The sequence below is a fragment of the Carassius auratus genome, chromosome 50 (assembly GCF_003368295.1).
Source record: "Carassius auratus strain Wakin chromosome 50, ASM336829v1, whole genome shotgun sequence".
In the NCBI taxonomy this organism is placed as follows: domain Eukaryota; kingdom Metazoa; phylum Chordata; class Actinopteri; order Cypriniformes; family Cyprinidae; genus Carassius; species Carassius auratus.
The window spans coordinates 3,680,025-3,707,771 of record NC_039292.1 but is presented as its reverse complement, the minus strand read 5'-3'; the positions used below and the strand labels follow the sequence as shown (position 1 = coordinate 3,707,771).

Below are 27,747 nucleotides of genomic sequence, written 5' to 3'. Positions count from 1 at the left end.
CACTTGTTTGCAAGTGAGCCAAGGTGTTTTTTAGGAGTCTGACCTGCAGACCCAAGACCACTGATTTGTCAAACCTGCTCTCCTGCAGTCGGTGTTCTTCTGACTTTATTTTGTAGTAAGTAATGAATATGCTTTGGGGAAATGTATCAGATTAAATGTAAACATTTTAATTAGGAAATGTAGTAAAGTAAAAGTTGGCTGAAATTTAAAAATTTAAGAACAGATACTCCCAAAAATACTTAAGTACTGTAACAAAGTATTATTACTTCGTTAGATTAAACCACTTCTGCTGAGACCATCAAATCTCTCAAGAACCAGCCAAGCTTCCTCTTAAGCACTTAGTAAATGGACTCACTCATCTGTGATATGATGTTGTCTCTCTGTTTTTTAGTCCTATGCATTCTTTCTTTTGCTCTCTCATCTGTTGCTGTTCTTCTTTCTTTCATCTCCTGTAAAATCTTTCTGTTTATTTCAAAATGGCAGCCGTTGTTTAGTGCCACTGTCTCCTCAATCTTCTCCAGCAGCTCCTTGATCTGAGTGTCGTCGCTCCTGTTCTGATTGTTGAGAACATGATATCTGTTCCCACATTTGTCCAGCAGCCGCTGGAGATCCTGTCATCCACCATCCTGGAGCTTCAATGACAGTGATGTGTCTGTCTGCTACTTCTCCATGTCTCCTCACACACTGACCAGATCTCTTCAAGTCAAACTCCTCTCTGCTCAGGATGGTGTTTCCTGTTGAACTCTTACCAGCTCCTTTATACCCCAATAACACAATCCTCAGCTCTGAGAGATGCTGAGCATCACCTGCAACAAAAAAAGAAAAAAACACACTTTGGTTTGTTGGTGACATCTTCTCGAGTAAACTCCATCAGCTAATTAAAGAGCCACACAGATGGGAAATCAAAAATTACCTGTATTACAGTGTATGATGTAGCTGTCCATCAGTGTAAACAATGTGCAAAGTAATTAAACCAAAAAGTACACGATTTATAAAGTTATTGGCTTCTAAAGTAAGGAGTCGACTCTGAATCGCTGAAACGAGTCGTTATAGATTTTCAAATCTTTTGCCCATCTCTATGTACGTCACTAGGAACACTTTGCATAATAATCTCCGCCTACCGTCTTGGGAGAAACGGAACTCTGACTTGCCCCCCCCCACCCCCACAGACGCTCTGGTTGGTGTGATAGCATCATGTCGAGGAGACAGTAGCCGTGTTTCCACTATCGAGCTAGGACTGGGCGTGCTAGTGCGTGCCAGGGCCAGTCGCGTTTCCACTGTCACTTCCGGGGCTTGATCGTGCCTCGTCGGGGCTTTCCTCGGGGCCAACGGCCAGGTTTTTTCGGCCCGACGAAATCCTTGGGCCAAAGCGGGCCAGCTGGGGCTAGAGGAGGGGTTACGATCAAAGGCGGAGTTTCACCGTGTCTGGAGAGCGTCAGCGCGGATCATTTCAGAAAGATAACAGCTTTAACACGGGTATTAAAGACTTTTAAAAATCAGTTGAGCTCAAAACTCACTCTTAGTCAGCAGCAAGTGTTTGAAATAACTTGATCCAATGTGGATTATTATCACTAAACAAGGCAGAAATATTTATAAGCGATGTAAAAGACTATGCACGCTAAACATTAACATTACCATGGTAAATGCAACCACTTGGAGAATTCAGACATCAGCTTCTTATTCTCTATAACAACTGTGTATTTATTAAGTAAGTTAACATTTTATCTGTCGTCTGGTTTCAAGAGTTTAGCTCCACGTTGCGTATCATCAAAATACAATAATGATTTTTGTTCGTGAGCTTTTATAAAAATAGAGAGTCTGCGCTGTGGATCATAACAGAAAGATAACAGCTAACACCAGCATTAAACACTTTTTTTTAAATACATCAAGCTCAAAACTCACTTTCAGTCAGCAACGAGTGTTTGAAATAACTTGATCCAATGTGGATTATAATCACCATACAAGGCAAAAATATTTATAAGCGATGTAAAAGACTATGCACGCTGGGCATTAACATTAAACATGGTAAATATAACTGCTTGAAGAAATCTTATAACTTATATTATCTGTCACAAGCCTCGTCTCGAGAGTTTAGCTCCACGTAGCCTATCATGAAAATATAATAATTTTTTGTTCGGGAGCCTTTATAAAAAAATAAAGATATTATCATTCATTCTTATAATGTGACGTACTATAGGCTACTGTGACTACAAATAAACAGAAACAGACTCGACTGAATAAGCAGGCTATTTTCATAAGTGTTAAAATAAATAAATAAAATAGAAAGTGTATTTATGTGTGATTAATTTTGAGTCTTGATAAATTAAAATCAATATGATCAATGTATCACGTATTCTATAGTTAAAACATCTTTGTTTTTGAATTTGAATATATAACAAAGCATGCAAACAAACGGCCGCTTTTATCATGTTGGTTTTGTGATCGCGCATGTTCCAGTGACTTATTTCTTAGTTCCCTCTCAAGGCGGTAACTCAAAATTACGTCAGCTAAGACGTATATGGGAACTCTTCCCTTCTCCACTTTCACTGAAATCTTATTGGCTAACGCCAGCTGGGGACAGCTGGCCAATTGACGCGAAGCATGCAAATACTGGCGGGTAAGCGTGCAGTATAAAATGCATGGGCGCGAAAATTACGTCAGAATCTCTTTCTTCACGCTAGAAGTCTTATCTAAGTCATCGTGGAAGTTGCAATAGAGGACTACTCACCCTGTTTTTCCTCTCCGCATCCGATGGCTGCTAATGCTAGATTCGGACCTTCACCAGTTCTGTGTGACCTGCCTGGGATTCTCACACGGACCACACTTGCGCCCACTGTACCGAGCTGCCAGTGCGCGCCCTCAGAGCCAGAGTGGCTCGGAGGACGGCGGGAATGAGGCCCACTGCCGCCAGCGAGCCGCTGGTGGGCCCTCCCCCGCCCGAAGACGAGTTTGACGTCGGCGTGGTGGACTATAGCTTCCGCTAACTTCGTCCTCTTCGGAGCTGGCGAGGAAAACAACTCCATGTCGCTTCGACGTCGAAAAAGGTTTGGGCCTCTCAGTGGGACCGCCCCGACCAAGAGGGCCCTAAGACCTCCAGGAGAAGCTCGTCAGGGTCTTCGGAAAGGTCGTCACGGAGCTGATTCTCGCTTGCAACACACATGACGAGCCTGTGATAGGTAACTAGACTCGTGGCTCCTCCAGTCGAGCTGCTACCAGACGGCATTCAGGCATGCAAGAGCTCGTGGTGAAATAGTGGGCTGCACCCCAACCGGCGCGCACCCACTCTGCTACGAAGGCCATATCACGCACGTGGACGGGACGGAAACCCTCCCCCCCGCCCCGTCTAGGAGACTGTTACCACACACCTGTGCTCGTCTCCCTCTGCTTTTGGTTCGGACCACAGTCTAGAAAGAGCGAGTGCAGCTTCTGCTCTTCATGCCAGGGCAATACTCAAGGTGTTTCAGGCAAACGGCGGCACAGTAGCGCTGACGTCATCAGGATCTGCACGCGGCAACTGATCTCGCGCTGATTGCTACTAAGCGCTCTGCTCAGCTGTTTCATGGAGCTCATGGTCATCTTTACAGGCACCTATGGCTTACCCTAGCTGTCCTGAAAGACGCGGACCGTAGACCGCTCCTAAACGTTCCAGTTGCTCCCTCCGGCCTCTTTGGTGACGTCATGGAGCTATTCTCAGAGACGCAGAAAGCGCGCCAAAGTATGAGCCATGTGATACCCCGTCGCTCACCCCAGTCTTCTTCTGCGAGATTCTTATGCACCTGGCCAGGCTCTAAAACCAGCTAAAATAACCCGCAGTGGCACCCCGCTCTGAACCGGACGCTCGTTTCTGCCGAAACCAGCAGTGGTAAGAGCCTGGAAGGTAACGCCAGGGTCAGTTGAGGACCCCGCGCCGCGAGAGACCCAGCGCGCCATACGAGCCGTCTCCCTGACGGTGAAAGAGTGAGTGAGCGGGATGCCCCGCCCCCAAGCGCCATGTTCATATGCATCATGTCCCCCATTTCCTTCGGGCGACGATTTCTAGGTCTGTTTGAATGCTGTTTGTGTGAGTTCCACAATAAAAGCAGGTATACAATCAGCGAAAGAGCTTTACTGCCTCTTACACTCATCTCTGTGTCACTCGCCCTGTCTGAGAACAGTGCAGAGCCACAACCCATGATTATACTGGCCTCGCGAGAGTGCCAACACCACATAAACACGGTGTCACCCTCAATGTTCAGATGCATCATGTCCCCCATGTTTCTTCGGGCGACGATTGCTATGTCTGTTTGAATGCTGTTTGTGTGAGTTCCACAATAAAAGCATGTTACAATCAACTAAAGACCTTTACTTCCTCTTACACTCATCTCTGTGTCACTCGCCCTGTCTCAGAACAGTGCAGAGCCACAACCCATGATTATACTGGCCTCGCGAGAGTGCCAACACCTCATAAACACGGTGTCACCCTCAATGTTCAGTTGCATCATGTCCCCCATGTTTCTTCGGGCGACGATTGCTATGTCTGTTTGAATGCTGTTTGTGTGAGTTCCACAATAAAAGCATGTTACAATCAACTAAAGAGCTTTACTTCCTCTTACACTCATCTCTGTGTCACTCGCCCTGTCTCAGAACAGTGCAGAGCCACAACCCATGATTATACTGGCCTCGCGAGAGTGCCAACACCACATAAACACGGTGTCACCCTCAATGTTCAGATGCATCATGTCCCCCATGTTTCTTCGGGCGACGATTGCTATGTCTGTTTGAATGCTGTTTGTGTGAGTTCCACAATAAAAACAGGTATACAATCAGCGAAAGAGCTTTACTGCCTCTTACACTCATCTCTGTGTCACTCGCCCTGTCTCAGAACAGTGCAGCGCCACAAACCATGATTATACTGGCCTCGCGAAGGAGCGAGAGTGCCAACACCACAAAGACACATGCATCATGTCCCCCACACCACTATGGGTGACGATTGCTATATGTGTTTAAATGATGTTTTTGTGAGTAAAAATTGTACTAAAGAAGCATATATACAAATTCTTGCACCCAACGTTGTGTCACTCGCCCTGTCTCAAACAGCGCAGAGCCACAGTCCATGATTATAATGGGCTCAGGTTGGTGCAAGAGTGTCACACCATTTCGCGACGCGCCCGCTTTCCCGCCAGTGCTTCCAGCCTCGCGGGGGCGGGGCCCTGATTAAAAGAAGCCATCAGTGGCTGTAAAGGTAACGCGTCCGCCGTGTCATCTCATGGACGGTAAGAGGGCTATCCCGGGCGTTTCACCGTGGATACTGTGAATAATTCACGACGGATATTCTCTCCAATTCAAACGCAGACCTCCCAGCTTCAATGGTGTGGTCCCGTCACTGACTTTGCCCCAAAACCGTCCTGTTCTGCGACAGGAAGTTCTCAGTCTGCTCGAGAGAGAGCGATAGAGCGAAATTTCCCCTCAGATCGAGCGGAATGCGCATGTTGAATTATCTGGACGATTGGCTGATTTTAGCCCACTCAAGAGATGTGCTATCAGTCACGTGGAAATTTCAGAGGCTTCTGGGACTGATGGCGGCGGCTTCTTCAGTGTGCCATCTGGGTCTGCTACATTGCGGCCGCTACAGTTTTGGCTGTAACTCGAGTTCCGCCGAGGGCGTGGTCTTCGGTCCACAAGCACTTACGGTCATTCACAGTTGCGGCAGCACTCTGAGACCGTGGAACAGCCCGGATATGTTCAGCCCAGGAGTTCTTTTTTCTGTGTACGCGATCTAGGCCGGGGAACAGTGCGTCTGGGCCTGTGGTCGGAGTCACAGAGAAGGTGACACATAAACCGTTTGGAATAATGGAAGCCGTGTCCTAATATCCCTGCAAGCCTTTCGGTCGAAATTGGAGCGGAAACATGTACTGATTCAAACCGACAACACGTCTGTGGTCTCGTACATAAATCGCCAGGACGGCGTGCGCTCCAGAGCTCTATTCAAACAGGCAGCGAGTTTCCTGTTGTGGGCGGACCGACACTTAATCTCCATAGGAGCGTCGCACATCCCCGGTACTTTGAACCGTGGAGTGAGCATGCTTTTGAGGAACGGGATTCCTCAAGGAGATGTTGGCTTCACCCAAGATCAGATCTAATGATTTGGGAGGGAGGAAGTGGATTTGTTTGCCACGAGCGAGAACACGTTTGCTATCTCAATGCCCCCCTGCCGGGAGATGCTCTGACATCGCGTTGGCCGTTAGCCAGGCTTACACATCCCTCCTGTGAAGATTCTGCCTGTGTTGTGCAAAATCAGGGAGGAGAAAGCGTCAGTTATACTCGTGGCCCCGAACTGGCCGAATCAGCCCTGGTTCGCGGACCTGAGAGAGTTACTGATGGCTCCCCCATGGCGAATCCCCCTCAAGCAGGACCTGCTGTCTCAGGCGAATGGCACAATATAGCACCCCAGCCCCGAGCTGTGGAACCTTCATGTGTGGCCGCTGCGGGGACCCTAATGAGCGGGACACTGCACTGACGAGTGCTAAACACACTTACTGAGACGCGAGCATCATCTAACATTCGCTGCTACGCGCAGAAGTGGTGAGTTTTCACAAAATGGTGCGAGAACATTTATATTGACCCGGGGACCTGTTCCGTGTCGGATGTTTTGCACTTTCTACAGCACAGTTGGATAGCGGGAGTTTGAAACCATCCACGCTGAAGGTGTATGTGACCGCTATTGCCGCTTTCGTTCCCCGGTTACGGGTAAACGATCGGTAAGCACGCTCTGGTATTCAGTTTTCTCAGGGGAGCAAGTAGATTGTGTACTTCATGGCCGCCCTCCGTGCCGCCGTGGGATTTCGCTCTAGTTTTGAGGGCTCTATCTCTTATTACCGTTCGAGCCATTAACCTCGATTGTGGTTAAGGAGCTTCCCTGAAGACTGCCTTGCCTCTTGCTCTCGCCTCAGCGAAGTGCCTTGGAGAATTTCGTGAGTGTTTGGTGAACGATATTGCATTGGTTTCGGGCCTGGCGACTGTAATGTCACTCTCCGGCCGAGACCGGGTTTCGTTTCGAAGTCACTCAATACACCGTTTTGTTTCCCTGCCCGCCTTATCTGTTGACCCGTCAGCCTCACGTGACGCTGATGCTCAGAGCGCCATGACCCTGTTAGGGTTTTACGGATGTATATGAATTGCTCGGCCGCCTTTCGTCAGTCGGACCAGCTGTTCGTGTGCTTGGTGGATGTAATAAGGGACGTGCTGTTTCTAAACAGAGACTTTCTCACTGGAGCGTGGACGCTATCAAATGCCAGGGGAAGGATTACCCCCTCAACATCAGAGCTCATTCTGCGAGGACATTATAAATGCTTCCTGATGGGCCTGGTCCAGAGGTATGTCTGTCCAGTATTTATGTTTTGCTGCTGGCTGGTCTTCCCAGAACACAATCGCCAGGTTTTACAAGCTGGATGTACCCTCTGTAGTGTCACATGTTTTTCGGTGAGTTAAGTTTTATTCATTAAAGCTGTTATAACCAGCTATACAGTAGTTACCATGGCTGCTAACTCTGTGTTATGGTTTATGCAGCAGTCACCGCAAACGCCGTCGACTCTGTTTAACTCTCATGCTTGAGTGCTTATTGCTTTGTGTCTGCCCTGGTTAGTGCAGATTTCGATATATTGCTTTAAGTTATGCATATTTTGTTAGGGTCGGAGCAGATGTCTCATTGGCCTAGTTCCGCCTAACAGATGCAAGCACTCTTAGCGACACGGCCATTGGCTAGAACTGTACTGCTTGTGTGAGGGTGATTGACTCCGTTCTGGGCTTATCTTCACTGCTCTCACGGCGGGATTTTATACAGTTCCCATATACGTCTTAGCTGACGTAATGTTGAGTTACCGCCTTGAGAGGGAACGTCTCCGGTTACTATCGTAACCTCGGTTCCCTGAGAGGCGGGAACGAGACATTACGTTAGCCGCCGTGGTCGCTGTTTGATCAGCTGTGCTAGCGTTCAGTCGTGATTCTGACGTAATTTTCGCGCCCATGCATTTTATACTGCACGCTTACCCGCCAGTATTTGCATGCTTCGCGTCAATTGGCCAGCTGTCCCCAGCTGGCGTTAGCCAATAAGATTTCAGTGAAAGTGGAGAAGGGAAGAGTTCCCATATACGTCTTAGCTGACGTAATGTCTCGTTCCCGCCTCTCAGGGAACCGAGGTTACGATAGTAACCGGAGACGTTTTCTGATAACTTCTCTTTGATGGTGAAATAATGAGGTTGCATGACGTTTTTCTGAGAGGCGTGTAAAGGGCGTGTTTTAGTGACGTGCAGCGGTGCTCCAAGCTCCACTGTGGAAACCCTGCGCTATTCTGGCCTCGGTGCTACTGGCCCGGGGCTATGAGCCCCGCCCGGCCCGCTTTAAGCCCTGGCTCGCACTGGCCCGACAGTGGAAATGCGGCTATTGTGTTTTTAATTGTAAAGGCAAGTTTGTTTTATTTTCACTGCCAAAGAATGAAGATCAGAAGAACCAATGGCTAAAATTCATTTTCACCACAATACCAGAGCAGTACAACAAATCCCTTTTGTTGTGTTCACAACATTTCACTGATGACTGCTTTTCTAATCTCGGTGAGTACAGCGGGATTTTCAAAGCGTTTGGCCATAAAAGATGGTTCATTACCAACTTTATTTAGAACAACGAGCATCTCCGAATCACAACGCGAAGTATGATTATGAAGTTATGTGTTTGTTTTCTCCTGAGCGTCTTATCAGTATGTGTGCTGTCTGCAGCCTTTGTTTGTGCTGATCGTCATGTACAAACACGTCATTAAAATGAAGTGTAACTCCGTGAATACTCAACGAAGAGACATGAGAGAGATATCTATAGAAAGCTTGACATGTCTACTTTAAAACTAAACAAGTGCTGCCGAAAATATTCTGTGATATTCTGTGATAAAGTAATCCATATGAAAACAACGCGATGTCTGTTTTTCATGTCTCCATTCTAATGTGACCACGCCCTCGCGCTGAACGCGGTATTCAGATTCAAACTGAAGCGCGCGGCTTGAATACACACACACAGAAGAAAAAGCAGCGAGACTGTTCAAGTTTTTTATTTTACTGTTTGCTTCGCAGTGAGAGGAATAAGACATAATTCACCCCAAACAGATGCTAACGCATAGTTTACCGTGGAGGTGTGTACGGAACAACCAATCCAAACTGCTTATGTTAGTTGACCAATCAGAACACAGTATGCTACCGAAAGGTGGGGTTTAAGGAAACTGAATCTTTTGAACAGCTTCGCGCGAACCGTTTGGGGATCTCTGAGAATTGAGGTAATTTTAAAATGATATTTTGACAAAATGACAATGTTTTTTAACCTTGGATGGATTTAAACCTGTTGTACAGGACTTATAAACAGTGATAGGAAGCTTAGAATTTTCATCTTACTGGCTCTTTAAATGTTAACTGAAATTTGTTTGGGTGCACTTTCAAACCACTCATAAATGTTAACACAAGTGTATCCCTAATGCACGCATATAAAAGTTAAACAACAGTTAAAAGTTATTTACAGCCTGAGGAAAGAAGACTTACTTAATATCACTAATCTGCACATTAAACAGATGATAGAACACAGAATAAGCAAGACTATTTCTAGTCACTGCAGAACAATGTGTTGTTATATATTAATATATTAACACATGTATGTATTGTTTTTGACATGCACAACTGGTCATTGCACAAAAAAGTCCACAGCATACAATAAACAGACCAAAATGTCTTATCTGTATAAATCAATGTGAAAGTGAAATCTCATAGAAACAGAAAAAATGTTGGTAACCTTTTTCCTTTCATAAAATAGTCTTCTATAAGGAGACAAAAGCTTACCGAAGTCCACTTTACTTAACATATTGTTGTCTCAGCTCCAGAGTAAATAATTCCATCTAGTAGTTCTTGCAATTTATTTTCACTTCCTGATAAACAGTCAAAAAAGAAAGAAAAAAACATGCAAAGGTCTAAGTGCAATAAAGCCACTTCCTGAAAATAACTTTTTTCACACTTTGTAAGAAACTAACCCTAAATGCATCTTTAATTGTTTCTGATACATTTCAATTTAAAAAAAAATTCTCACATAATTTTTCAGATCTGACAAATTGTTAAACCTATTAAAGAAACAAACCTCAGTGGGCGAAGTTTTTCATTCTCACTGCCACCAACTCCCAGCAAAAAGCATCAGCTTATTTCAGTGAAACCAGGAGGAAGTGGTGCAGCAGGCCATACAGCTGGATAGAGTTTGCACTTTTTGAGTTCTCAATACTGTTACATACATCTTTTAATTTGCTGCAGATTGCAGATTCTCCAAGCTGCTGCTTTCTAGTAGGCAGTCCTATCCAGTCGTGGTATTTAATTGTACACTGCACATCAGAAAAGATGAGTTTGCAATGTGGATACACATGTGATGTGGTCTCATGCATTTCAGTTACCCAGGGCCGGTTGCTTTGTGTAAGCTACAACTTAGCCTAGCTGCGACATAACAGGGCACCAAGTTTAAACTTATGCACTACTTAATATTTTTCCATTGCATAAATAAACTTGGTTGAAACATAACTTTATGTATAAACTAAATATTTATAGAAACCTCTGACCAGATGTAACACCTGAATTCTGAATAAAAATCCATAAGCTCATGTTTTACAGACTTGAATTGTTTAGACATAAATGATAATGTTGACTGTTGACTTAGATTTAAGCGAGAGAGCATTATGTGAATAAATGTAAGCAGATATTCAAAATGAAACTGATCTAAACAGCATGATCTCTAATCAGATCTAAATATCTGTGTGCATCGCTCCGTTTTTGTATATTTCTTTCTTTCTTTTTTGTTTCTTTGAATATTATTTACATATAAAAATACCTATTGTGTTATTCATGATTAAGAACAATCATGTTTAAACAGTATACTCACATACAGTTTCTGAAGCATGCTATTGGATCAATGAAGTTAAATGTTAGAATATCTGACTACGTGTTACTTACTGAGAAGTTATGAATTACTAGATACATGCTGGCTTAAAAACTATTGGTGCAACCAAATTTTGTACAGAGTGGGTTACAGAGTAGTTACTAAGCCTCTAGTGTGGACTTTATACTCCAATTTAAGTAAAAAAAGTATGACCATACCCCAAACACAAACAGTTTTAGGATTGTTTCCACCTTATTTAGGGCTGTGATCTGATTCCATGTTAATACCAGGTGTAAATTATTCAACTACAATATATAATGCTAAATATAATGTATGTTAACAAAGGAACAGAGACCAAGAAGAGACTACAGACAGCTCCAGAGATCTGTTGAAGATCTGTGAAAAGATGGGGGCCAGCTGGTCAGCACAGGTTTTCAGACAGGCTGGTGTAACACCATCTGGGCCTGGTGCTTTTCTTCTTTTGTTCTTCCTGAAGACCTGGCACACATCATCCTCACTGATTTGAAGTGCAGGAGAGGGGGATTTGAGGATGCGTTAATTGTTGTGTAGAGAGATGGTCAGAACGGATGTGGAGAGTTTCAAATCTACATTCAAAAACTCATTCAGGTCGTCAGCAAGTTGTTGATTCACCTCAGTGCAGATGGATGGTGTCTTGTAGTTTGTGATGGCTTTCAGACCTTTCCATGCTGAAGTTGATTCATTGGAAGTGAACTGTTCTTCCATCCTTTTAGCGTAGGTTCTTTTAGCCACTCTAATCTCTTTATTCAGTGTGTTCCTGGCCTGATTATACAAGACTCTGTCCCCATAGGCATCCTCTTTGGCCTGACGAAGATGTCTGAGTTTTGCTGTAAATCATGGATTATCACTGTTGAATCTTAAAGAGGTCCTGGTAGGAATGCATATATCCTAACAGAAACTATAGGATGTTACAGTCTCTGTGAGTTTGTCCAGATCGGTGGAAGCAACTTCAAAAACACTCCAATCAGTGAGGTCAAAACAAACGTTTAAAGCCCACTCTGTTTCATTGGTCCATCTCTTTACAGTCTTTTCAACAGGTTTAGCAGATTTAAGTTTTTGCCTGTAGGTTGGTATACGATGAACCAGGCAGTGATCAGAGAGCACATCTTCTTTAACACAGTTACATCTGTTCACCACCTTTCAGTGATGTAAAAGCATGTCCTGTTGTGATCTGCTTTAAACAGGTGGAAGTCATGCAGGCAGATGGAGTGCGCTGTCCAGAATGGCGTTATTCAGCCAGATTTCCGTGAAACACAGAGCAGCAGAGTGTGAGAAATTCTTATTTGTCCAGGAGAGCAGAAGAAGTCCATTTTGTTGGGGAGAGAGCGGAGATTTCCCAGATGGATGCTAGGCAACGGCATTCGAAATCCACATTTCCTGAGCTTTACAAGCGTGCCAATTCATATGGAACCATTTGTCTCAGTTTATCCTCTTTTCCTCCATTTCTACTCATCTATTTAACCACACTATTTAACTTTGTCATCTGCTTTTGTTCATGATGTTCAGAGCTGAATGATTGCCAAAACACAACAGCAGGACCAACAATATTCATAAAAGATCCTTATGTTTTCCTATTCTTTCTAGTGGTTAATTTATGGCTTTGTGACACGCAGACTGATATATCTGAAACACTGAACTGATCTATGCTACTTTGATTTTGTGCAGTATAATGGAACAATTCTAGTCTATTTTTTTATTTTATTTTATTTTTTTACCAAAAATATCCTTATTTTATGTATTTTTCAGAAAAAGTCAACAATGATCCATATCATCCCTGTGTGTGTCACGCCTCTGCATTGTTCACAAGCTGCTCTGTGTTCTGTACGATGGGGGGTAAACGTGCATACCAGCTCCTCACCACGTCCTGCACACACACAGTGATCCAGTGAATAGACAACAGCGTTCATTCTGAGGCAGTGAACATCTATCCTTCATGAGAAATGCAATCCCAGAATGCATTACAATGAAATTCTGATTTTAAATATAACTATATATCTGTATGATTATAAATTAAAACTTTGTACTTGTTCCATAAATCTTTGTGCTTTATTAGAGTGACCCAGTAACTTGGAAATAACTGTAAGCAGTGGTTTAGTCATTTATGCAGATCTCTAGCAGAGCACTTCTTGATGTTTAGGATGCTGCATTAGAAGCTACAAATCATAAACAGCATCAATTTGCCAACAGTAGACAGCAAAGCATTGGAACAGTGATTCTATGCATCTGTGTGTATGTACATAAATCTATGATTAAAAATTAAAACATTTATAAAGTTACAAAATAAACACATTTCTGAATAAAAAAAACCTACCTACAAATCTACAATTAACTTAGACATCACTTAAGGTTAAAACTGTTTCATATACCTTAGTAATAGATATCATTAACTATTATGATGTCAACATTATAAAAGGCACAATTTCTCATTCATTATTTCTCAGTGATATCATTCAAGTTTTCTTAGTGTCTTCTGCATGCTTATCACGCTTCTGTAATATTCTTGGGAAAAGCTTTGAGATCTTGGGCTTTCCAAGTGCTCTTTTGGTTTCTGAATGTTCCATGGATTCAGGGATGGACCGCAAAGACCCGAATCCTGAGCTGTGAGATGAGACTTTTGAGCGTGATGAGCTAAAAACTGAACCGCTGTCAGCTCCTGATCGTGATCTGAATGAACTGTAAGCAGAACTTCCCACAGACCAACTGTCCGACCGCTCGTCTCCACTCACTGGGGAAAATAAAATTAAATCAGAAAAAGATTTTCTATTTTTATTTAACAAAATTCTGACATTTAACACTTGCACAATACACAATATATTATTTAAAAAATGTCACCATTTCACAACAAAACAGATGGTATTCATGGAAAACATGAGTTCTTAAAGGGGTGGCTGATTTCGATTTCACTTTTTTAACATTAGTTATTGTGTAATGTTGCTGTTTGAGCATGAACAAATCAGCAAAGTTGCAGCGCTGAAAGTTCAATGCAAACAGAGATATCATCTTTTAAAATTCTGACAGTTTAATGCCTACAAAAACGTTCATATAGGACAATAAACGAGTTACTTCCTGGGTACGTTATGTCACAAACCCAGATAAACCCATGCCCCTGGGAACATGCAACAAAGGGGGTGAGGCCATGTTCTGCTGCTTTAGAGAAGAGGAAGTGAAAACTAGCGGTTCATGTAAAAATCTTTTCATATATAAATCGCAATTCTGTTTTCAAATGATTCTAATGGATTCAAAAATTTCTAATGTTCCTCATGTCGCCCTGCTTTGAACACGCTGTGCACCTCTCTCTTCTCTCATTCAGATCATCAGTTCAGTGAATACACTCCTTTTCACATAGTTATGAGATGCTGTATACATAGATGTGCATGCGGATGCCTTGCTGTATTACAGTATATTAAAAGCTAACTGAAGCAGTAACATTTACAAATAGCAGCATATCTAAAAGTATTAAACAACAACAAACAAAAAACAAACCATTAAAGTCGTGCTTGCAGAGGTTCTGCATGATTATCTTCAGTAATATCCTCCATGTCTCAATTGGGCTCAAATTGATAAGCAATATGAGAAGGGTATTCCTGCACAACCGGAGGCTGCAGTTCCAGGACCCTAGTTTTTGATGAAACTGCAGCCTCCGGTTGTGCAGGAACATGCTATTGGAGCAGTATAGAGGATACCAATATTTACAACCAGAGCACATGCTGCTAAGGTGAGGGCCGGGATGTTCAGACGAGCACTGGCGGTTTAGCCAATCACAACACACTGGACTGGCTAACCAATCATGTATTTCCGGTGGGGGGGGGGCTTCATAAAAACAGTTCAAATTACAAGGGACAGAGCGGTGTGAAATAAAGGTAAATTATGTGAAAAATAATGTGTTTTTGTTTTTTTTACAAAGCATTAACACATGTTAGACTGCACCCCATAAACAAAATCAAGCCTAGAAAAAAATATTTTTTTATAAAAAAAGAAGTACTGAATGTACTGAAATGATAAAACAAACAAACATAAAAAATAAAAAAAACACTCACTGTTGGGTGGTGGAAATTCAATGCTGTTATGTCGTTTTATGGCCCCTGACTCATAACTTGTGTGAGATGAATCTTTGGAACGTAATGATCCAAAAACTGTGTCTGCTCCTGATCGTGATCTGAATGAACCATAAGCAGAACTTCCCAGAGACCATGAATCAGATCCATCATCTCCACTCACTGTAATAATGAAAACAGAGAGCAGATCAATAGTACAACATTAACATGATTGCATTTGACAGACACTTTTATCCAGTCACATCAGTTCATGTGGTTGTAATTCATTCAGATGGTCAACCTTATGTCAACTCTAAATGGGTCAGGGAGTGTTGTGAGATGTTGTGTTCACTTATATAGCCTGTTCATTAAGAAGTGCCACCAGGGGGAGTTGAGGGAGAGATGAGGATATGCATGCATGTATTAGAAACAGAAGTATGTGCTTCTCATGCATTATATGATTACAAAGTACAAATTGTTTATTTTGACCCTGCAGCTCTTGCTTGGTTTCCTAATAAAGTTATAAAGTGTTGAACCTGCTCAGTATCTGGATGGGAAACCATCTGAGAAACATTAAGACTGTAAGAGGCATGAGTGAGTGTCAGAGCTTGACCTGAGGTCTGTGTGATGGACACTTTAAACTATTTTAAACTACATCTAGCGGGAAGTCGTGGCCTAATGGTTAGAGAGTCGGACTGGCCATTGAAAGGTTGTGAGTTCGAGTCTCGGGCCGGCAGGAATTGTAGGTGGGGGGAGTGTACAGTTCTCTCTCCACTTTCAATACCATGACTTAGGTGCCCTTGAGCAAGGCATCGAACCCCCAACTGCTCCCCGGGCACCGCAGCATAAATGGCTGCCCACTGCTCCGGGTGTGTGTTCACAGTGTGTGTGTTCACTGCTCTGTGTGTGTGCACTTCGGATCGGTTAAATGCAGAGCACAAATTCTGAGTATGGGTCACCATACTTGGCTGAATGTCACTTTCACTTTCACCTGAAAAGCTCTAAAATAATTAGGTAGAAACACATCTGAGACTGTGTGGAAAATATTCATACAAGTTTATGATTTCACTCACTAGTTTGTGATCTGATGTCCTCACTCCATTTGTCCATTTGCTCTTTTGTTATCTTTATACCCTCAATGTCCTGTAAAATCTTTCTGTCTATTTCAAAATGGCAGCCGTTGTTTTGTGTCACTGTCTCCTCAATCTTCTCCAGCAGCTCCTTGATCTGAGTGTCGTCGCTCCTGTTCTGATTGTTGAGAACATGATATCTGTTCCCACATTTGTCCAGCAGCCGCTGGAGATCCTGTCCTTCACTCTCAATGTACTGCTCTATAGATGTGTCTGACAGAGAGTCTCCATGAGTGAACAGCACTATAGTGTGACTCCAGACTCTCTCACCGAGAAGATCCAGATGCCCCTGCACTGCTTTTCTCTCAGTCTCTTTGAATCTAATATCCACAGGTATGATCAGTAGTACAGCGTGTGGTCCTGGAGGACACAGAGACACACTGAGCACAATCTCCTGTTTCAGTAACTCAGGACTCTCCTCTACAGTGTAATTCCTCCACCATCCTGGAGCTTCAATGACAGTGATGTGTCTGTCTGCTACTTCTCCATTTCTCCTCACACACTGAGCAGATGTCTTCAAGTCAAACTCCTCTCTGCCCAGGATGCTGTTTCCTGCTGAACTCTTACCAGCTCTTCTATACCCCATTAACACAATCCTCAGCTCTGAGAGATGTTGAGCATCACCTGCAACAAATAAGGAACAAACACATTTAATCAACATGATTTTGTACTGCGTATCTCTAAATATCTGCTCTATAGAGCTTTCACAAAATCCTTAAGTAATAAATGAAGTAAGTAATCATGTACAGTAATCATCACAAACCCGTCAGGGTGATCTGGACCCTGATATGATGCTGAGCATTTAGGTTTTTATTATAAATGATGAACATGAAGTAAGTGTAGATTTTAAACATTAAGCATAAGTGTAGGATGCTGCTGTTTGTTGGAGTTTGTTAAACAGAGTGAACCAGGGCCAGTGGTGGGGGGGGGGGTCTCTGAAATGTTTAGATCTGTTTGGTCCATATCCCTGAAGAAAGTTTATTTCGATCTCACTAGGTGGCAGTAAACAGGGGAAACATTTTTTTTTTTTTTGTATCTTTGTTTTCTTTTTTTTAATTATTGAGATTTATTTGAAAGGAGACAATATGTACACCAGGTGTCTCCATTCTTCGAGTTCAGGCAAACCTGAGTTTAATGTAAATACTCTGCCTAAAATTTGTATAATTTTAACTAAAATATTGCAAACATTCTACAGAGGGGGAAAAAACTCAAGTTAACAGTAAGTTCGCTTACTATATACAAGGAAAAACTGTAAAAGGTCTCACCAGACATCTCATGTAATTTTACAGTAAAATGCTGTCAATTGTACAGGTTTTAAAAGTAAAAACAGAACAAATGAACGTATAATTGACAGTCAAAAACTGTAAACTGACATTTCCAGAATTCCCTTCATTACATTTCACATTTTAAGATATTTTGTTTAAATAATCATCTTTTTAATCGTTTTTGTTATCAGTTCTGCACGTTTGGGTTTTATGTTCTTCTGTTGTTGAATGTTTATTGCATTATTTAATTGTCATGTGAGCTAATATGATGCTGTTTTGTTTTGCATGAGTGATTCTCTGCACAGTCTGTATATTAGTATATACTTCAGCTTGTAAAAGCTTCTTATGATGACCTTCATTATTCTCCAAGTGCCTTTCTGTTTCATCTCCTGTATTATTATGAATATATTATATTATTGTTTGAATCAGAAAACACATTTTACTAGCAGTGTGCATTGTTGAACTTACTGGTTTAAAGGGAAATTAATTTATGTTTTTTGTTTGTTTGCTTGTTTTTACAAAATTATTCCTTTAAAACAGTATATACAGTACATAATAAACTATATCATAATTGACAGTGATTAGAAACATGACAGAAAATCTCTGCTACAGTTTTCTATTGGATATGTAGAAAGGAAATGTGTATTTCTATTAAAATAATTTCTATATAAATATGTAGGCAGTTATTGTACATACGACCTTACTTATATTTCTGTGCTGTTGTTGTGAATCTAGTTTCATAAAAATACATTTTAGACTCACTCATCTGTGATCTGATGACATCTCTCTGTTTTTTCATCCTCTTCATTCGTTCTTTTGCTCTCTCTTCCTCTGCTCTTCTTCTTTCTTTCATCTTCTGTAAAATCTTTCTGTCTATTTCAAAATGGCAGCCGTTGTTTTGTGCCACTGTCTCCTCAATCTTCTCCAGCAGCTCCTTGATCTGAGTGTCGTCGCTCCTGTTCTGATTGTTGAGAACATGATATCTGTTCCCACATTTGTCCAGCAGCCGCTGGAGATCCTGTCCTTCACTCTCAATGTACTGCTCTATAGATGTGTCTGACAGAGAGTCTCCATGAGTGAACAACACTATAGTGTGACTCCAGACTCTCTCACCGAGAAGATCCAGATGCCCCTGCAGTACTTCTCTCTCAGTCTCTTTAAACATGTAGTCCACACGTATGATCAGTAGTACAGCGTGTGGTCCTGGAGGACACAGAGACACACTGAACACAATCTCCTGTTTCAGTAACTCAGGACTGTCCTCTACAGTGTAATTCCTCCACCATCCTGGAGCTTCAATGACAGTGATGTGTCTGTCTGCTACTTCTCCATGTCTCCTCACACACTGAGCAGATCTCTTCAAGTCAAACTCCTCTCTGCTCAGGATGCTGTTTCCTGCTGAACTCTTACCAGCTCTTCTAGACCCCATTAACACAATCCTCAGCTCTGAGAGATGTTGAGCATCACCTGCAACAAATAAGGAACAAACACATTTATTCAACATGATATTGTACTGCGTATGTGTAAATATCTGCTCTATATAGCTTTCACAAAATCCCTTAAGTAATAAATGAAGCAATTAATCATGTACAGTAATCATCACAAACCCGTCAGGGTGATCTGGACCCTGATATGATGCTGAGTATTTAGGTTTTTATTATAAATGATGAACATGAAGTAAGTGTAGATTTTAAGCATTAAGCATAAGTGTAGGAGGCTGCTGTTTGTTGGAGTTTGTTAAACAGAGTGAACCAGGGCCAGTGGAGGGGGGGGGGGGGGGGGTTTCTGAAATGTTTAGATGGGTGTTATATTTAGAAAAGAAATGTCTTTTTAAATGTCCATTGTAATAATAAAAACTCCATATTCATCCGGAAGAAGGAGGCGGGAACCGGCGCACAATCAAAACATTTTAATTATTCAAAATAAATACACAACAGCGCACCAGCCCCTCACGGCCGACTGGTGCGCGCAAATAAAAAGCAAAACATAAAATAATATCCCAGGCCTGGTCCTCTCTCGTCCTACACGGTCGTCGCTCCAGTTTTATATCCTTCCATCTCCTACGTGGGACTCGAGACAGGTGGTGGGGCGCAGGTGCAGCTCATCTCCAATCACTACACCTGGCCTCACTCCTCGTGCCCACGTCTCTCGGCCCCGCCCCACTCGTCACATCCATTTTTGGCATAACTGAATTTAAAACAGTGCCCTAACTCACATACATTGGAGTAAATGGATAAAAATCGTCTAATTTCACAGAAAATACCCTAAGTTTTAACACACGTGTGGAATAATTGATATTTTTTTTTGCATTTTTCATAATTTTATGATAAAGAAATAAAATAAATAAATGAATAAATAAAAATATTTGAAAGTCTGTTATTTAAGATCTGTTTGGTCCATCTCCCTGAAGAAAGTTTATTTCAATCTCGCTAGGTGTCAGTAAACAGGGGAAACATTATTATTATTATTATTATTATTATTTTGTATCATTTGTTGTTTTTGTTTTTAAGTTATTGAGATTTATTTAAAAGGATACAATATGTACACCAGGGGTCTCCATTCTGCGAGTTCAGGCAAACCTGAATTTAATGTAAATACTCTGCCTAAAATTTGTGTAATTTTAACTAAAATATTGCAAACATTCTACAGAGGGGAAAAAAACTTAAGTTAACAGTAAGTTCCCTTACTATATACAAGGAAAAACTGTAAAAGATCTAACCAGACATCTCATGTAATTTTACAGTAAAATGCTGTCAATTGTACAGGTTTTAAAAGTAAAAACAGAACAAATGAACGTATAATTGACAGTCAAAAACTGTAAACTGACATTTCAAGAATTCCCTTCATTACATTTCACATTTTAAGATATTTTGTTTAAATAATCATGTTTTAATAGTTTTTGTTATCAGTTCTGCACGTTTGGGTTTTATGTTCTTCTGTTGTTGAATGTTTATTGCATTATTTAATTGTCATGTGAGCTAATATGATGCTGTTTTGTTTTGCATGAGTGATTCTCTGCACAGTCTGTATATTAGTATATACTTCAGCTTGTGGAAAAGCTTCTTATGATGACCTTCATTATTCTTCAAGTGCCTTTCTGTTTCATCTCCTGTATTATTATGAATATATTATATTATTGTTTGAATCAGAAAACACATTTTACTAGCAGTGTGCATTGTTGAACTTACTGGTTTAAAGGGAAATTAATTTGTTTTTATGTTTGTTTGCTTGTTTTTACAAAATTATTCCTTTAAAACAGTATATACAGTACATAATAAACTATATCATAATTGACAGTGATTAGAAACATGACAGAAAATCTCTGCTACAGTTTATTATTGAATATGTAGAAAGGAAATGTGTATTTCTTTTAAAATAATTTCTATATAAATATGTAGGCAGTTATTGTACATACAGTCCATATGACCTTTTTAGATTTCTGTGCTGTTGTTGTGTCTCTAGTTTCATAAAAATACATTTTAGACTCACTGATCTGTGATCTGATGACATCTCTCTGTTTTTTCATCCTCTTCATTCGTTCTTTTGCTCTCTCTTCTGCTTCTCTTCTTCTTTCTTTCATCTTCTGTAAAATCTTTCTGTCTATTTCAAAATGGCAGCCGTTGTTTTGTGCCACTGTCTCCTCAATCTTCTCCAGCAGCTCCTTGATCTGAGTGTCGTCGCTCCTGTTCTGATTGTTGAGAACATGATATCTGTTCCCACATTTGTCCAGCAGCCGCTGGAGATCCTGTCCTTCACTCTCAATGTACTGCTCTATAGATGTGTCTGACAGAGAGTCTCCATGAGTGAACAGCACTATAGTGTGACTCCAGACTCTCTCACCGAGAAGATCCAGATGCTCCTGCACTGCTTTTCTCTCAGTCTCTTTAAACATGTAGTCCACACGTATGATCAGTAGTACAGCGTGTGGTCCTGGAGGACACAGAGACAAACTGAACACAATCTCCTGTTTCAGTAACTCAGGACTGTCCTCTACAGTGTAATCCATCAACCATCCTGGAGCTTCAATGACAGTGATGTGTCTGTCTGCTACTTCTCCATGTCTCCTCACACACTGAGAAGATGTCTTCAAGTCAAACTCCTCTCTGCCCAGGATGCTGTTTCCTGCTGAACTCTTACCAGCAGCTCTATACCCCATTAACACAATCCTCAGCTCTGAGAGATGTTGAGCATCACCTGCAACAAATAAGGAACAAACACATTTAATCAACATGATATTGCTATATATTGCTCTATATAGCTTTCACAAAATCCCTTAAGTAATAAATGAAGCAAGTAATCATGTACAGTAATTATCACAAACCCGTCAGGGTGATCTGGACCCTGATATGATGCTGAGTATTTAGGTTTTTATTATAAATGATGTACATGAAGTAAGAGTATATTTTAAGCATTACACATAAGTGTAGGAGGCTGCTGTTTGTTGGAGTTTGTTAAACAGAGTGAACCAGGGCCAGTGGTGGTGGGGGGGGGGGGGTTCTGAAATGTTTAGATGGGTGTAATATTTAGAAAATAAATGTCTTTTAAATGTCCATTTTTGGCATAACTGAATTTAAAACAGTGCCCTAACTCACATACATTGGAGTAAATGGATAAAAATCGTCTAATTTCACAGAAAATACCCTAAGTTTTAACACACGTGTGGAATAATTGATATTTTTTATTGTATTTTTCATAATTTTATGATAAATAAATAAAATAAATAAATGAATAAATAAAAATATTTGAAAGTCTGTTATTTAAGATCTGTTTGGTCCATCTCCCTGAAGAAAGTTTATTTCAATCTCGCTAGGTGTCAGTAAACAGGGGAAACATTATTATTATTATTATTATTATTATTATTTTGTATCATTTGTTGTTTTTGTTTTTAAGTTATTGAGATTTATTTAAAAGGATACAATATGTACACCAGGGGTCTCCATTCTTCGAGTTCAGGCAAACCTGAATTTAATGTAAATACTCTGCCTAAAATTAGTGTAATTTTAACTGTAAAATATTGCAAACATTCTACAGAGGGGGAAAAAACTTAAGTTAACAGTAAGTTCCCTTACTATATACAAGGAAAAACTGTAAAAGATCTAACCAGACATCTCATGTAATTTTACAGTAAAATGCTGTCGATTGTACAGGTTTTAAAAGTAAAAACAGAACAAATGAACGTATAATTGACAGTCAAAAACTGTAAACTGACATTTCCAGAATTCCCTTCATTACATTTCACATTTTAAGATATTTTGTTTAAATAATCATGTTTTTAATAGTTTTTGTTATCAGTTCTGCACGTTTGGGTTTTATGTTCTTCTGTTGTTGAATGTTTATTGCATTATTTAATTGTCATGTGAGCTAATATGATGCTGTTTTGTTTTGCATGAGTGATTCTCTGCACAGTCTGTATATTAGTATATACTTCAGCTTGTGGAAAAGCTTCTTATGATGACCTTCATTATTCTTCAAGTGCCTTTCTGTTTCATCTCCTGTATTATTATGAATATATTATATTATTGTTTGAATCAGAAAACACATTTTACTAGCAGTGTGCATTGTTGAACTTACTGGTTTAAAGGGAAATTAATTTATGTTTTTTGTTTGTTTGCTTGTTTTTACAAAATTATTCCTTTAAAACAGTATATACAGTACATAATAAACTATATCATAATTGACAGTGATTAGAAACATGACAGAAAATCTCTGCTACAGTTTATTATTGAATATGTAGAAAGGAAATGTGTATTTCTTTTAAAATAATTTCTATATAAATATGTAGGCAGTTATTGTACATACAGTCCATATGACCTTCCTTAGATTTCTGTGCTGTTGTTGTGTCTCTAGTTTCATAAAAATAAATTTTAGACTCACTCATCTGTGATCTGATGTCATCTCTCTGTTTTTTCATCCTCTTCATTCGTTCTTTTGCTCTCTCTTCTGCTTCTCTTCTTCTTTCTTTCATCTTCTGTAAAATCTTTCTGTCTATTTCAAAATGGCAGCCGTTGTTTAGTGCCACTGTCTCCTCAATCTTCTCCAGCAGCTCCTTGATCTGAGTGTCGTCGCTCCTGTTCTTATTGTTGAGAACATGATATCTGTTCCCACATTTGTCCAGCAGCCGCTGGAGATCCTGTCCTTCACTCTCAATGTACTGCTCTATAGATGTGTCTGACAGAGAGTCTCCATGAGTGAACAACACTATAGTGTGACTCCAGACTCTCTCACCGAGAAGATCCAGATGCTCCTGCACTGCTTCTCTCTCAGTCTCTTTAAATCTAGTGTCCACACGTATGATCAGTAGTACAGCGTGTGGTCCTGGAGGACACAGAGACACACTGAACACAATCTCCTGTTTCAGTAACTCAGAGCTCTCCTCTACAGTGTAATTCCTCCACCATCCTGGAGCTTCAATGACAGTGATGTGTCTGTCTGCTACTTCTCCATGTCTCCTCACACACTGAGCAGATCTCTTCAAGTCAAACTCCTCTCTGCTCAGGATGCTGTTTCCTGCTGAACTCTTACCAGCTCTTCTATACCCCATTAACACAATCCTCAGCTCTGAGAGATGTTGAGCATCACCTGCAACAAATAAGGAACAAACACATTTAATCAACATGATATTGTACTGCGTATGTGTAAATATCTGCTCTATATAGCTTTCACAAAATCCTTAAGTAATAAATGAAGTAAGTAATCATGTACAGTAATTATCCCAAACCCGTCAGGGTGATCTGGACCCTGATATGATGCTGAGTATTTAGGTTTTTATTATAAATGATGTACATGAAGTAAGAGTATATTTTAAGCATTACACATAAGTGTAGGAGGCTGCTGTTTGTTGGAGTTTGTTAAACAGAGTGAACCAGGGCCAGTGGTGGTGGGGGGGGGGGGTTCTGAAATGTTTAGATGGGTGTAATATTTAGAAAAGAAATGTCTTTTTAAATGTCCATTTTTGGCATAACTGAATTTAAAACAGTGCCCTAACTCACATACATTGGAGTAAATGGATAAAAATCGTCTAATTTCACAGAAAATACCCTAAGTTTTAACACACGTGTGGAATAATTGATATTTTTTATTGTATTTTTCATAATTTTATGATAAATAAATAAAATAAATAAATGAATAAATAAAAATATTTGAAAGTCTGTTATTTAAGATCTGTTTGGTCCATCTCCCTGAAGAAAGTTTATTTCAATCTCACTAGGTGTCAGTAAACAGGGGAAACATTATTATTATTATTATTATTATTATTATTATTATTTTGTATCATTTGTTGTTTTTGTTTTTAAGTTATTGAGATTTATTTGAAAGGAGACAATATGTACACCAGGGGTCTCCATTCTGCGAGTTCAGGCAAACCTGAATTTAATGTAAATACTCTGCCTAAAATTAGTGTAATTTTAACTGTAAAATATTGCAAACATTCTACAGAGGGGGAAAAAACTCAAGTTAACAGTAAGTTCCCTTACTATATACAAGGAAAAACTGTAAAAGGTCTAACCAGACATCTCATGTAATTTTACAGTAAAATGCTGTCAATTGTACAGGTTTTAAAAGTAAAAACAGAACAAATGAACGTATAATTGACAGTCAAAAACTGTAAACTGACATTTCCAGAATTCCCTTCATTACATTTCACATTTTAAGATATTTTGTTTAAATAATCATGTTTTTAATAGTTTTTTTTATCAGTTCTGCACGTTTGGGTTTTATGTTCTTCTGTTGTTGAATGTTTATTGCATTATTTAATTGTCATGTGAGCTAATATGATGCTGTTTTGTTTTGCATGAGTGATTCTCTGCACAGTCTGTATACTAGTATATACTTCAGCTTGTGGAAAAGCTTCTTATGATGACCTTCATTATTCTTCAAGTGCCTTTCTGTTTCATCTCCTGTATTATTATGAATATATTATATTATTGTTTGAATCAGAAAACACATTTTACTAGCAGTGTGCATTGTTGAACTTACTGGTTTAAAGGGAAATTAATTTGTTTTTATGTTTGTTTGATTGTTTTTTTTTTTACAAAATTATTCCTTTAAAACAGTATATACAGTACATAATAAACTATATCATAATTGACAGTGATTAGAAACATGACAGAAAAATATTTGCTTCTACTACAGTTTTGTATTGGATATGTAGAAAGGAAATATGTATTTCTATTAAAATAATTTCTATATAAATATGTAGGCAGTTATTGTACATACAGTCCATATGACCTCACTTAGATTTCTGTGCTGTTGTTGTGTCTCTAGTTTCATAAAAATAAAAATTTAGACTCACTCATCTGTAATCTGATGTCATCTCTCTGTTTTTTCATCCTCTTCATTCGTTCTTTTGCTCTCTCTTCTGCTTCTCTTCTTCTTTCTTTCATCTCCTGTAAAATCTTTCTGTCTATTTCAAAATGGCAGCCGTTGTTTTGTGCCACTGTCTCCTCAATCTTCTCCAGCAGCTCCTTGATCTGAGTGTCGTCGCTCCTGTTCTGATTGTTGAGAACATGATATCTGTTTCCACATTTGTCCAGCAGCCGCTGGAGATCCTGTCCTTCACTCTCAATGTGCTGCTCTATAGATGTGTCTGACAGAGAGTCTCCATGAGTGAACAACACTATAGTGTGACTCCAGACTCTCTCACCGAGAAGATCCAGATGCCCCTGCACTGCTTTTCTCTCAGTCTCTTTAAATCTAGTGTCCACACGTATGATCAGTAGTACAGCGTGTGGTCCTGGAGGACACAGGGACACACTGAGCACAATCTCCTGTTTCAGTAACTCAGGACTGTCCTCTACAGTGTAATTCCTCCACCATCCTGGAGCTTCAATGACAGTGATGTGTCTGTCTGCTACTTCTCCATGTCTCCTCACACACTGAGCAGATGTCTTCAAGTCAAACTCTTCTCTGCTCAGGATGCTGTTTCCTGCTGAACTCTTACCAGCTCTTCTAGACCCCATTAACACAATCCTCAGCTCTGAGAGATGTTGAGCATCACCTGCAACAAATAAAGAACAAACACATTTAATCAACATGATATTGTACTGCGTATCTCTAAATATCTGCTCTATATACATTTAAAGTTTCATTGAATTCAGTCTAACTATTTTTCCTAACAAAATAGGAAATAATTTAAAATAGTTACAATGATAACAAGAATGCTTATGAATTATATGATTTCATTTATATTCTTTATTAAACAAACCTATCCTCTTAGAGATCTCAGTTACAGCTATAACCAACTCCAGCACAGAGATGAGTGACGATCAGTAACAAGTCTCTGGCAGTAAGAATATGGTTTAACAGGTATTTAATAGACATATCACTGAAATTGGATGTGGTATCTCCACGTTGATTGGATGACTCACACATCGACTGAGACGCGTGCAGCACATGTTGCTACCATGCTGAAAATCAAGGCTTCCTTCCTTAACTTTCGAGGACATCTTTGCTGATCATCAGGTTTAATGTGGTTAAAGTTAAGGGTCGACTTCAGGAAAACTGACACATAAGATCCCAGTGAGGCAGGATTCATTCATGATTTAAATAAACAAACTTTTATATTGTAATACAAACTGTACTTTGAGGTGCAAATTCTATCTGCCACTCTTTCCCTACTATTTATTCAATGCAAAGAAATTTTATTTTTTTGCTCTTTACACTGAATGCAAATACTCTCCTTAAAATGACTGTAATTTTAACTGTAAAATATTGTAAAAATGCTACAGAAAAAAATTATTAAAGTCAATCTCCTCTCTGCCCAGAATATTGTTTTTTGTTTAACTCTTCCAAACCTTCCTGTTACCCATTAACACAATCATCAGCTTTGAGAGATGTTGAGTTTCACATGCAATAAATATAGAATAAAGCACACTAATCATACTGTTTCCTGTTCACTTAATAATAAAAAGAATGCTTTGATAAATCTATGCTATTTATAGGTGCCAGAGAATGCAAAATCACATTTATAAAGTGTTTGAACACAGTTGTGTGGCCGCAATGTGTGAAAGTGTGTGAAACTAGACCCATTCCAATTTGCCTATCGCCCCAAGAAGTCAACAGAGGACGCCATCTTAACGGCACTTCACTCTGCCCTCAACCACCTGGACAGTCAAAACACGCATGTAAGAATGCTGTTCATTGATTCAAGCTCTGCATTTAACACTGTAATCCCCTCCAAGCTGATCTCCAAACTCAGCCAGCTTGGAATCAGCACACCCATGTGTAACTGGATTCTAGATTTTCTGACTAACAGACCTCAGTCTGTTAAGTTAGATAACCTCTCCTCCTCCATCATCACCCTGAACACCGGCGTGCCACAGGGCTGCGTACTGAGCCCTCTCCTGTACTCCCTCTTCACCA

At 40.2% G+C, this 27,747-nt stretch overlaps 1 protein-coding gene across 1 annotated transcript in view; it reads right to left on the bottom strand.

Moving 5' to 3' along the window:
* LOC113066682 (uncharacterized) overlaps nt 1-23,476 on the bottom strand; it is a 672,150-nt gene extending 648,674 nt beyond the window's left edge. Inside the window, exons 1-2 of the mRNA XM_026238634.1 lie at nt 23,263-23,476; nt 18,151-18,855 (exon numbers count right to left, since the gene is read on the bottom strand). Coding sequence (XP_026094419.1) covers nt 18,151-18,855; nt 23,263-23,353 — 796 coding nt within the window. The 5' untranslated portion in view covers nt 23,354-23,476. The remainder of the gene's footprint in view (nt 1-18,150; nt 18,856-23,262) is intronic.
* Between the last annotated feature and the right edge of the window lie 4,271 nt (nt 23,477-27,747).